The sequence below is a fragment of the Poeciliopsis prolifica genome, unplaced genomic scaffold (assembly GCF_027474105.1).
Source record: "Poeciliopsis prolifica strain line A6 unplaced genomic scaffold, Auburn_PproV2 SCAFFOLD013, whole genome shotgun sequence".
In the NCBI taxonomy this organism is placed as follows: Eukaryota; Metazoa; Chordata; class Actinopteri; order Cyprinodontiformes; family Poeciliidae; genus Poeciliopsis; species Poeciliopsis prolifica.
Genome location: NW_026562388.1, coordinates 4,121,451 through 4,134,436, shown reverse-complemented (window position 1 = coordinate 4,134,436; position 12,986 = coordinate 4,121,451). Strand labels below are relative to the sequence as shown.

Sequence of the window (12,986 nt, the reverse complement as noted above, 5' to 3'; positions counted from 1 at the left end):
AAACTGCTTGAATAATATAACCATGATAAAAGGAATCGCAGCCTGTTTTTCATGCACACTTAAATGACGTGAAATAAATGTTTCTTTTGTTATTCACAGGTGTTTCAGTTGTAGATTTGTCATCAGAGGAGATGGAACTGACCCAAATGCTGTGCGAGAGTCTGCTGGTTACAGACACTCAGATCAGTCCTGGAGGAGAAGAATCGGCTCTTAAAGCCTGCAGCAGGTTACATCTGGCAGTGGAGACGCTCCTGGATTTGCTCCATCAAGCTCACACACAGGTAAAGAAACTCTGCAGACAAGGATGTATTTGCACTCATGGAAAGATGTGCAAGGAGCCTTGAAATTCATTTGTATTTTGTTGCAATACAATAATCCATTTGGAAAATTAGAAAAAAAAGAAGTAAATTATCATGTTCAGGGAGCATATTTATCTTTCTGTAAAGTTATTTTTAATTAGAGAAACTATATATAAAGGTTGAATATCCTTAAAAAAAACTTCAAATTCCTTTAAAAAATTTAATTTGGCCTTAAATACAATAACCACAGGTCTTAAATGTTGTCATGATAGGACTATTTATTCTGGCAATTTCTCTGTGGTATTTTGGTATTTTTTGCCAGGTAAAAGTTTTGATTGTATCTATTCTGACTCGAATAGGTTGAGGCTACTGCTAAGTAGCTACTAATAGACCCTTGCAAGCTGCCTTTTTTTTATCTGTCATTGATAAGTGTAAACTATTAGTTCACAGTTGGCTGGACGAAATTTATCTTTGCGACTAACTCACTTCCGTTGCCAACCAGTACGGTGCTACATTCACTTGGCACTATTATATGTGAAATACGGAATTTTTTGTTTCTTTTGTGCCTTTTTTGTGATACAGATCTTCAATTCAAAATGGTCTTAAATTTGAGTTGGGGAAACCTGCAAAAATACTTTTTATTGGTACGCTTTGACCGTAGGTCAGCACATGACCAAGTGTCGCTGGATTTATCTTTCTGCTGCAGTTGGAGAAGACTTGCCATGTTCATCTTACCCTTGAGGAGAAGTTCACCCAGGGCAGAGAGGAAGCCGCCCAGCTCCTTGAGCAGCACAAGCTCCTGATGAATCAGCTTGATGAGGAAGCCAAGATGAAGACTCGCCTCCAGCTGGAGCTCCACAAGGCAGAGGGTCAGCTATTTCAGTTTTTCAGAGAGCATTTCGTTGGTAATTATTATTATTTTTTTTTTAAATACTTGTTGCTGTTTTCAGGGCTTTTGGACGGCTATGTGGCTGAAAAAGCTGTCTTAGAGGAGTCCCTGCTGCAGAAGGAAACTCAAGAAGAGAAGCTTGTGGAGGAGCTGGAAGGCCTGAAGGTGAAGCTACATAAGATGCAGAGTCTCGCCGCAGAGCTGGATGCTGTCAGAGGAAAGTATCAGGAGCTCACTGAGGAGCACACCATTCTCCTGCGCCAGAAGGAGCATCTCTCCGCTGGACTTGGGGAGAGAGAGAAAGGTGAGGAGAATCCATTCAAAATCATGGAATAAATTCAAATTTAAAATGTCATGAAATTATATTTCTGTAGTCAACTGTGTCGCCTTTTTGAATCAGCCTTGACCATGCACTTATATAATATCTGTGCTCAGATGTGCCATCTCTCCATTGGCCATTGGCTCAATTTAGATCCTGGCGCAGGTTTGTGGGCCAGAGTGGAGTGTGACTGTTTGTGTTTGAGTGGGGGAGGGGGATTACTTTGCAGTGTAAGGTTGCAGTGCCATTTGCTGTTGTCTTCTTCTTCTTCTAGCTCAGTACGTGTAACTGAGTGTATTAAAGCTGTATTGTTTTTAAAGCTGTATTGTTTTGTTTTCTAATCTACATTTGAAGGGATTTGCAACCTTCACCCTTCCTTTTCGTTTTCTCCAAGCTTTGCTGGCAGAGACGGAGCGTCTGACCCAGGACAGGTTGGACTTGCAGAGGCAGGCGGAAAAAGACCACAAGTCTCTCTCACTGCGCCTCAGGAACCTGGAGAGAGAACTCGAAGATCAGGAAACTAAACTCCTGGAGAAGGAGCTGCAACACAAGAATCACTCTGAAGACCTTAGTCAGCGTGTCCAAGCGCTCGAGAAACAGCTGAAACACGATAGGCAGTTTATAGAGGTGAGCTTGTAAACTGTAATGAAGCATACCCTATAATGTGAAGTAATGTACTTCTACGTTGTATTATGTGTTGTTTGGCTTGTTCTTGAGTTTGAGTGTCGCATTATAGCATCTTGGATTGTCTTTCACACAGTTTGTTTTGCTGCATGTAGGAGCAGGCCGTGGAGCGGGAACATGAGCGAGACGAGTTCCAGCAGGAGATCCGCAGGCTGGAAGCCCAGCTCAGACACACAGGAAATGGAGACAAGGCACACAAGGTGAGAGCCGTTACCTCTGGTTTTCCTAATGTTTACTTCTTTTTTTTCTCGTCTTAATCCTGATCGTTTCGCCTCTTTGACATTTTGTACATTTTGTCACATTGGTCATCTGGTACTTGCCTTTTTTTTTTAAAAAAAACAAAAGAAAAGCCAGCATCTTTTCCTAAATGTTATTAACCAAAATAGCATTTTTCACTCTCCAAGAGAACATTTCTTAACCACATTTCCAAAATCATCAGTTTGAAAATGAATGTGCGACTCCCAATACATAAGATCTACCAACAGGAAGTATATCAGTGTGAACATTACCTCTCATAAATATTGAGTAACACAAAGTGTGATCAGAGCCAAAATCAGTGAAAATTGGGTGATGGGAGGTAATAAGTTAATGTTAAATGATGTCAGTAATAACAATGGAATATGCAGTTCATTATTAATGGGCACCATTAAGAAATGTCTTCACGTTTTTTTAGATTTTATTGTAAAACAATCAAGTCATTGATCATACATCTATTCTTTGGGGTGACAGTAGTTTTTTGTTTTGTTAGATTCTAATAAAACTGTAGGTGTGAGATGTGAGCATTTTTATAAATATGAATATGTCTCAAATTGACCATTTATCCCAGAGGAAAGCAGTGCTATGCAGTGGTCAAATAGCGATTTTAAAAAAGAAAAAGGAAAAAAAAAAACAGATAAAAATGGGCAACATCTGGTGAACTGAACCAGACATGATTTAGGTCAGTAATTGTAAATTTGCTCTAAATGTTCTTGTATCCAAGTTATTTTAACCCAGTGCTGTGTGTTTGAATTGTTGTGTAACTAACAGTAATGAACTTTACAAAATCATCAGTGTTTCTCAGCGTAAATGCATAAAGCAGAAATCTTCGACTGAAGTTTAAACTTGTTTTTAGGTAGTGTTTGTGCTTCCCACGTGTGATTTTTGTAATTTTTCAACTGGGACACAAATTATTTAATTGAATTATTGATACTGCCTTTTGAATGCCAATGGGCCTGACTGTTGCTATGTGCTTATCTCTGTGCTGAATGGATTGCTGTAGTTTGAAGACTTGCTGCTGCAGGTATGGAATCTAACTGTGGTGTAATTTTCATTGCTCCTCTTGTGCATGACTTCCCCTATTCCTCTGTAATCATCCATAGTCTTTTTAACTGCATTTGTCATGAGTCCAGTATTCTTTACCATCATCCAATAGCAAGTAGAATATTTCCAATACGTCTTTTATCTGTCATTGCACTTGAGGATGATTTAATCTCTTGATCATTGGCTGCAAATCTGGAATGGCTTTTATCGCTTTTATTACAAACCTTGTAGTTTCCCCTTTTTAATTCTAACTTCTCTACCACATTTGAGTTTGGAAGACAAAAGAAAACTGTTCCTGTTATCACTGCAGGTGGAGAGCCTTCAATCTATGGTCAAAGATAAAACAGATGACCATGCCTCATTACTTGAGGCCAATCAGAAAGCCCTGCGCGATCTAGCAGAGCGCAACGAGGAGATAGACAAGCTAGCAGGGCGGATCCGGGAGCTGGAACAAGCGCTACTCAACAGTGCGGAAAGCGTTCGAACCGTCAACAAACTGGAGCAAGAGCTGCACAAAGCGAAGCAAATCGAACAGGAGCTCACACAAGTAAGAACTGCTAACACGCTCCCAGATCAGTTATAGTGCTGTGCAAGTATTTACACTCTGAGGTTGTTGTTGTTTTTTCCGGTTTGCCATCTTAAAACTACAAACGTTGATGTATTTTGCTAGTGTTCTGTGTGCACAAGAGAACATGTGTTTGTGTTTAGCTTCCCAGAGTGAATAATTTGAAAAAAACTTTTTCTGCAAGTATTTTCTTTCAAGTTTTTTTACATCTGAACTCATGAACTGAGCACCTTCCCTGTCCCTGCTGAAGAAAAGCAGACATCACTAAATCTTAGTCAGTGATAAGGGCTGATTACAAGTGCACTCCACACACTTCAGATTGACACTGTCATATCCTAATTTACTTTATCACATGAAAATCAAAACTCTCAAACATGAATGAGTTTCAGGGTTTTGATTGGTTCAGTGGTTCAACGGTTCTGTTTGTCAGCAATTCCCTCTTGTTTTCTTCTTTTTTTTTTTTTTTTGTAAGGATAAGCTTGCTCTGGAGCAGCAGCAGCTGTCCAGCAGGCTCCAAATCTCAGCTTTGCAGTCCAAACTGGATGAGACGAGGCACTGCTACCATGACAACACCCGTGACCCCACCCAGGAGCATAGGGAGGCCTTGGATGCTGCCCAGCAAAACCTACAATGTAAAGAGCAAGAGGTCTGTCAGGCTCTGTAAAACTGTTTTGTGAATTATTTAGTCACCAGATTTGTTCGTTCAACAGTGCCACCTTTTGGTTAAAATAGGAATGACAGAATATCCTCTGAAATACGTTTTTTTTTAATCCATCGTCTCCTAGGTCGAGGTCTTGCTTGGCCAGTTGGAAAATGTGCAAAGAGACTTGCATCAAAAAGAGGTTGAACTGAAACACCTCACTGCTCAGCTTGAACTACTGACAAACAAGAATGCGGCTCAAGTTGAGGAGCTTCAAATGGAAATTTCTACCCTCAAAGTGAGAACTGTTTTGTTGTCACATCCGAGTATTTGCTTCTTTTCAATTTGAATTTTTCAGTCTATGTTTGGAGGTAACAAGATGCATCATAAAATGAAAAACCTTCATCTTCTCCACCTTGGTAACTCATATTGCTTATTGTAAGTGTAAGCAAACTGCTGTGTTTAATAGGAGACGATGTCCACCCTCACTGAAGTAAATGAAGAAAAGGGACAAGTTCAGGTGGCAGAAAATGAGGAAGAGACGCTCCCTGCTGCACTTCTTCAGGAGAAAAATCAGGAGATCGATCATCTGAACTGCGAGATCCAAAAACTTGAACAAGAGCTTGAGAGTGCAAGGGACAACCGAGTCGGTGTAAGCATCCTGACAAGTTTCTGTATTAAGTTGAAACATTCGGGGGGTGTATAAATACTTTCAATTAGGTATTTTCAGTGTTAGGAAAGTGCTTTAAATTTGTATGAAGTCCTTAGCATTTCTTGATATTCAGCCTGTAATAAAGTGCAATCTAACACTTGATTCAAAACCTAAATTTAAAAAGATTTTCAGTAGAAACCAGATATTTTCATCCACCTAATGAGAAGACAGACACATTTTTTTCTCCTCACTGTCTGAAAATAAATCAGACCAAACTTGCCTTGTTTTTGGTCAGTTAAAATTACCAGAATTAGTTAAACGCCTGAAAACCTAGGAAGAACAATTTAAGACATTTGTTTGTAACTTGTTAAGTATAAGACACTTTTCTTATACTTTAGTTATTGATAAACGTGGATTTATTTTTTTTAAATTAGTGTTTTCAGTTCAAAACATTAAATTGCTATATTTTAGTTTACTTTGTCCGCACTGTAAAAGGTAGAATACTTTCATAACGCATTATTTATAACAATAATCAGTGACTTTATAAAATAGTGAATTGAAACAATGATTTGAATTGTTTTTGTCTATATTTGATGCTGGTTAAGTTTAGAAACTTACCATGAAAATGCTAGAAAAGTGCTTAAATTTTACTGTGGGGAAACGTTGCACACACCCTGATCGGGAAATGTTTGCTTATTTTTCCTCTTAAAGGTCCTGGAGGTTGAGCTGGAGGATCTGCGGTCTCAGGTGGAACATCTTCAGTCTGAAATCACGAGAGTGCGTCAGCAGAAGCAGGAAGAAGAGGAGCGGCTTCATGAGGTCATCAGCACGCTGCAGGCAGAGCTCGCCACCCTGGGTCCGAACCTGCACGAAGTCAGCGACTCCCAGGACGGCGACAGCATCAATCCCTCTCCCTCCCCCAGCCCGGAGCCGCACATGGAGACCCTCCAGGAGAGGAGGGGAGGTCCGAACAGCCTGAAGCACGAGATCAGCCTCACACATTCTGCCGCCTCCTCGTCTCTTCGCTCTCGGCTCAAAGCCCTGCAGAGTCAGTTTGAGACCGCCGTAGCGGAGAAGGAAGGACTGGAGCGCCTGCTGCTCACACAGGAAGAGGAGTACCGGACACAAGGGGAAGAGTTTGGAAGGAGACTCGGCATCGAGAGGGAAAAGTTCGATGAAGTCCAGGGTCTCCTCAGGCTGAGGGAGACGGAGCTGGAGGAAGAGAAAGAAAAGAGAAAACTGTCAGAGGAGGAGAGGGACAGTTTAAAAGTTGAAGTCGAAGAGGTAACTGCGATGCGTGAAGAGAAAGCCCGCCTGAACGCCGTGGTCCTGGACTTGCAAAACAACGAACAAGAGAGACTGACAGAGACCGAAGCTTTAAAAACAAATTACAATGAGATGAAGCTGGAAATGGAGGTCCTCAGAGAAGCCAGCCGCACCTATGAGAGGCAGGTGCAGGAAGTAAGAGTAGAAAACGTGGAGATGGAGAAAGCGGTGGCAGAGGGAATAGAGAGGATTAAAACTCTGGAGACTGTGAAGGGAGAACTTTCAGCAGAACGTGAAGTACTGAGGAGGAGAGAGTGTCAGCTCCAGGAGGAAATCGAAACCCTCCGAAAACAAGTTGGTTCGATGAATGTCCTCATCCAGGAGCTGACGGCGAAGCTGAGGGACCAAGAAACCAGGCAAGAAGAGGCTCAAAAGGAGTTTCTGGTGAGTATCAAATTATTAACCTTTTTGAGACAATATTAATTATTGTGTAATGATCTAGAATAAGATTCTAGGCTTGGAGGTTTGCCCTTTACCTGCCTAACAGAAATAAATGCATAATTTTAGTTTTTTTTTATTTTTCTCTAAATTCATTTATAAAAACTGATTCTTGTTTTAGCACCCTCTAGTGTTCAACCTGTGTTGGTGTTTATTTCATTTCATTTTTTTGTTGAAAGGCTTTTACATTTTTAAGTTAAAAAAGAGAGAGGTTGTAAAAACATTTTCATCAGGTTTATCAAATGCTGAGATTTTATTCAAGGATAATAAAGTCAAAATCATCACGAGTCTTTACTGGCAGAATACAAAACATAAATAAAAAAGTCCAGGTTTGCTGCATGATTCTGAAGCGCAGAGGCTGGAAAATGATCCAATTAAGCATTTCAGAAATTTATTAGAAATACAAGAATTATCAGAAAATTCCCACAACATCCTAAAAAGATCAAGCCAGAGTTTTTTTCTAATTTTTTTTAAAGCCTCTGAAACAGAACACTGGCATTTAGCATTAAAATGTACTTTAATCCTATTTGTAAACAGATGCACTAATCCCAACAATGTGTTAGGAAGTTGGAAGTTATTAATAAGTCTAGTCATAAACTAAATTCAGATGTCTGAAGAGAAAGTGTAGTGCAGCTGATTTTATGTTACAACAGCCTGCCATAATATAAATGACTGGAGAGGAAGGACACTGTAACCTAGTAACAGCTGTTTACCTTTTGAAAAAAATAGTTCTGATTTTAGCTTTATTTAGCAGGTGGAGAGCCATGGTTTTCATTTTTTTTCCCCTTTCGGTTATGATTAGTTTATATCAGACTTTTGATTAAGACATGGTATGATTGTAAATTACTTGTTTGGTTGTTGTTTTTTTTAGCTCTTTTATTAACTTGACCTTTAAGAAAGGTATTAATGGTAACCTTAATAGAGCTTCAAGCCTGGCGTTGTTCAAAGCGAGCAAAATTGCTTTGCTTTTCTGCCGCACATACAGCTGCTGCTGGCAGGACCACATCTGGTTGTAGTTAGAGGGCGTCGCTGTTATGACGTGGTGCAACACTGACTGCAGAAACGAGAGGAAGTGTCTCTTTAAAATGAGGAAGAATGAGGAAAATCTATGCTAGCTCTTAGCTTTAACACTGTTGGAGTCTTAGTTTTTAGTCGCTGTGTCTGAACAGGATGTGGTAAGGCGCAATGTTTTTCTCTTGCAAGACGGCGTTTTGTAGGCTTGGTTTGTAGCATCGTTAGTCTGCTCAGCTCTGATTGTTGTTGTGTGCGTGTAGCTAATTTTAGGCAATTGCAGCCTTTCTGGTACAAAATATTCCGCTGCATTCAAACGTCACAAGACGTTTTGCTCCACTTGTGTGATGCTTGTGAAGTTTTCTGTTTAGTCAAATGGAAAAGCAAAGCATGTGGATTGTAAAACTCAGTTCTGTTTACTTTTACTTTTACCAGACCCATGCTGATGCTACCCTGGCCAAAGCAGAGGCTTCCTTGAAACAGAGGAAGTCTGAGTGCGCCAAGCTGAAGGCTGAAAATGAAGCTCTTAAGACTGAGCTGGCGTCAGTGAAACAAGGACTGAAAATCGGCTCGGAAAGAACCGGAAAACCTCATGAGAACGGAGAGGTGGGAATATGAAAGCTGAAAACTGTATCTGTTGTGATCTTTAGGTGTTTTTGGTTGGTCTTCATGGAAGTAACTTCTGCTCTTCAGATCAAACGGCGACATCTTGTTGACCTGGAAGTTGAAAACCAGCGAATGAAGGCAGAGCTGGAACGTCTTCAGCAGGATGTGGGCGTACAGGAAGAGGAACTAGCCTATCAGCGCAGAGAGCTGGAGCAGCTCCGTCAGCTGTGTCAGCAACAGGAGGCAGATCCTCACCATCAGGACTGCCACATCAAGGGTACATAGCAATTAAATGTTAAGATTCAAGACGTACCTTTTTTATTTTATCAAACAGACTAAAATTTTTGTGTTTCTCTCAGACGTTTCTCACAGAGCTTTTGAGGATGTTCTATCGGTGTCTCGTGATGAAGCCTCTCTGAGCTCCCCGGAGGTTCTGAGACAACTTGAATGTTCCGAGGACCAAGTCAGGGAGCGCTACCACGTCTCTGTCCTCGATTCCCGTCTGTCTGAGCTCAGTGGTCTGAACTGTACAGGTCAGGATCTTCCCCAGGATAAAATTTCTCCAGGGTTGTGATGGAGTCTCCACACTCCAGGACGGTCACCCCAGATCCAGCCACCCGGAGTACCCACTCTCCGGGTTCTTTGACCGCGTCCGACCACTTCTCTGTGCTCAATTCACTGGACCCTGACAAAGTATGCTGTGAAATGTTTTTTTTAATTCAAATGTCTTTTTAAGAAAAACTTAAATATTTTTATCTTTTTATTATTTTCTCAGCTTGACGAGTTGGAAGAGCTTGACCTGACGGCGCCTCCGTCTCCACTCGGCTCCACTTCTTCCTTCTCAGCTCAAGAATGGAACAGTGATGGATACGGGAGCAGTAAGTCCCGCTGTTCCCCAGCAGCTTGGCAGCAGTTGACAGGTGCCAAGCTGCCAGGTTGGATTAACTTTAAAGCCTGACATGTCTTTTTGAGAGGGTGAAAAACTGAAAATAATTGTATTTTGAGATGGAAAAATGTTGGGGAAACCAACAGACTATCTCTCCTCTTTGTCTCATTCAGATGTGAGTTCAGAACTGGGAGCGCGACTGAGAGTAGAGCTGGAACAGACTGAGAGACTGGACGCTCAGTTTGTCCAGTATCTGCGCTGCAGAGGAATAGACCCCACAGCCAACACGGACAGCGCGGCAGGAAGCATGAGCTACAGCGACGACTTGTTGTCACCCGAGCTTCAGGTGGGCTTCCCCCCCTGAATAATTGCAACCGACTGTAAGCCTGAGTTTCACGTAGTTCTCGGGTCTTTCCGCAGGCTCTGTTGAAAAAGGTTTACCAGGAAAGCTGCAGGATTCTCACCCTGAGCCAGCGTCGCTGCGCTCCTTCATCTCAAGCCAACACTTCGGATTTAAAGACCTGCTCACCAAGTCGGACCCGACATTGCCTTGGAGACGGCTCAGCTGCACTGGACAGCAGGGACAATTCAGCTCCCTCCAATCCTCCGATGAACTGGCAGCAAGAGAAGAGAGCCTTGCAGGAGACTGTGGTCGCTCTTCGAGAGCTGCTCTGTCGAATGGCACAAAGACAAACACAAGTGAGTTTCTATGACTTAACATATGCCTCAGTTGGGCCATTTGACCCAACTGAGGTCAAATGGCCCAACTGAGGCATATGTTGGGCCATATGACTCAGTTGGGTTTTTCTGTCATATGGGCTAAATAACTTTTTTTTTTCCTCTAAAGACTGATTACGCTAATGATGGCTGGCACAGAAGCCACCTACAGTCTAATGGAGATGTTGAATCCCAGATCAGGGCAGAGCTGGAGGAAAACCAGAGGCAGCTGAAATGTGCCCAAAATTCTCTACAAGAGCATAAGAACAAATTACTTTCTCTCAGGTACATTCGATCAATTTTATTTCTGTCCCTCACTGTTTGTTTCGGTGTTTTAAAATAGATTTTGAAAGCTTGGAACTCATTGTGCTTATTAATGTTTGTCAGGCTGGCTGCAGAGGACGCTGAAGTGGCCTTGAGAACAGAACAGAACAGATTCCAGGAGCTTCAGCAGGAGCTGGAACAAGAGAGAGCTCTGACTGTCTGTAAAGACCGAGAGAGAGAAGAAAGGATGGAGGTCAGACGAGAACCAACAGATTTACATTGATCCATCTGATTACTTTGTTTTATTTATCTAATGCAAAAACTAACATCCATTGATATTTTAGAAAACATAATTTATCATGCAAGGGTAGGATTTAAAAAAAAGACTATTTAGATGCTTGTCTTGGGGTTTTGTCAATGTAGATGTTAAAATTCATTAATGCTAAATTACTACTGTAAGATTGAAATGATGTGCGAATTATGAATCATATTTGACTTTTTTTTGTATTTGCAACAATACGATAGAATCTGAACCGTGTGATTATTTAACCGTACTATTATTATTGATACAGAACAATAAACACAAGATCAAAAATGGCATATATACAGACTTAAGAAGACTGTAGCTGCTGATCTGTTGGCTGTAACAGTACAAAGGAAGTGAGGACACATAAAAACACAAGCTAGTATAAAGTAGGGCATGGAGAGGACTATATGAGGAAATCCACTGCCTTGGAAGTGTGTGATGTGCCGTTCTGTTCAAAATTCCACTAGACAGTCAAGTTCACATTTAGCATAATGAACTAAAATGGGCATGAGGGGAGTCAGGCAGTGACTGGAACTCGTATGACTATTTTGTTTCTATTTTTAAAGATTTGTGAGAAATGTGTATACTGTCTTAAAAGTTCATGCTCCAAAATATGTGGTGGAGCCAAATAAAACCTGAAAATCAGCATGCCATTTAAAAAACAAACAAACAGTTTTCAGGAACTATATTTACCAACACCTGATTGTTCATACACTGAATTTAATCAGTGCGCTTTTAGCTATATAAACTGTTTGCCAAATCTCCCAGCAACCATTTCTGCGCCCAATTCTCAATATGTCTCTAATTGCTTTAAAAGAAAAAAGAAAAAGTAATCCTAAAATGCATCTTAAATTTTGATATATATCATTTTTCCTTTCCAGGCTTTTCAAGTTTCCTCTGAGAAGCTCAAGGGTGAGGTCATGTCTCTAAAGGCCCAGGTGGAGCAGGAGAAAGTGGCCTGCAGCAACCTCAGACAGGAGCTCCAGATCGAACAGTCCCGTAGCGGTCTGTTAGAGAAACGTTTGCAGGACGCCCAGAAAGAGCTGGAAGATGAACACAAACGTTTCAGCCATCAACAGGAACTCCTCCTACAGGAAAAGGATCAAGCCGAACGCCTCCTTAACGAAGTCAAGTCCGGTCTCGCTGAAAATCACTGCATATCTGCGGATTCTCACAGGAAGCTGGAAGAGGAGCGGCAGCTTTATTCCAGACAGATAGACGAGCTGAGTCGCAGACATGAGGAAGATACGGCGAGGGATCAAAAGTTCATCTCTGGTCTGCGCTCCCAGCTGGAGCAGGAGCGAAGGCAGGGAGAGGACCTGGCAGCTATGACTGACAAACTCAGGGCCGAGCTGCTGGACAGCAGGAGAAAATGGGAAGAAGACAGAATAAGGCTGGAAGAACTTCAGAGGGAGAAGGAAGCCACTGGCAGGCTAAGAGCTGCGATGGAGACCTTGAAGGAGCAAAACCGGGAGCTCAGCAGCACTCTAGAGCTGGAGCGACAGCGGTCCAATCTCCAACACATCGAACTAGCAGGGCTGAAGGAGAGGCTTCGTCTGTTGAAGGAGAAAGAAAGAGAGAGAGATGACCAACTGGAGAAGGAGAGGAGAAAGGAGAGACAAGAGGTGTTGGAGAGAGAAATGCTTCAGGAGAGGACTAATAACAAAGTGGTAAATTATCAGCATTATTTCTTTCTTATTGAGGATGCAAACATTTAATTGAATTATGATTGTTAATCATTTATTAGCTTAAAATTAGTCAATTAACTAGTAACATCTGCTTAGACCTTCTTTTAGTGTTGTAGTTTGTCTGCCACCCAGCAGATGGCGCCCTTGTTCATCCTTAATTGGAGCCAGTTGATACAAGAATAAAGATGGAGGAAATACCCAGAATGGGGAAGAAAGATGATTCAGAGTCCAGTGTGACATGCAAGATGCCACTTGATGTGGTTTTGTTGCAAAACATAAACACTTGATAAGTTCCTTAAGTTTTACCTCAGTAGACCCGTTCAGTTGAACTGCAAAATTACTGCTGTGCTACAAAGATGAGGACATAAAAGCAGAGAGGATAACACAGAAAAATTG

At 41.5% G+C, this 12,986-nt stretch overlaps 1 protein-coding gene across 1 annotated transcript in view; it reads left to right on the top strand.

Moving 5' to 3' along the window:
- Nucleotides 1-12,986, top strand: part of pcnt (pericentrin) — a 37,357-nt gene that overhangs the window by 20,784 nt on the left and 3,587 nt on the right. The window contains 21 exon segments of the mRNA XM_055038524.1: nucleotides 100-281; nucleotides 1,006-1,168; nucleotides 1,250-1,492; nucleotides 1,902-2,134; nucleotides 2,287-2,391; nucleotides 3,450-3,470; nucleotides 3,801-4,037; nucleotides 4,528-4,701; nucleotides 4,841-4,993; nucleotides 5,165-5,347; nucleotides 6,059-7,057; nucleotides 8,558-8,728; nucleotides 8,816-9,005; nucleotides 9,088-9,294; nucleotides 9,297-9,421; nucleotides 9,504-9,606; nucleotides 9,788-9,960; nucleotides 10,035-10,313; nucleotides 10,462-10,616; nucleotides 10,719-10,848; nucleotides 11,784-12,572. Of these exon segments, the coding sequence (XP_054894499.1) occupies nucleotides 100-281; nucleotides 1,006-1,168; nucleotides 1,250-1,492; nucleotides 1,902-2,134; nucleotides 2,287-2,391; nucleotides 3,450-3,470; nucleotides 3,801-4,037; nucleotides 4,528-4,701; nucleotides 4,841-4,993; nucleotides 5,165-5,347; nucleotides 6,059-7,057; nucleotides 8,558-8,728; nucleotides 8,816-9,005; nucleotides 9,088-9,294; nucleotides 9,297-9,421; nucleotides 9,504-9,606; nucleotides 9,788-9,960; nucleotides 10,035-10,313; nucleotides 10,462-10,616; nucleotides 10,719-10,848; nucleotides 11,784-12,572 (5,015 nt within the window).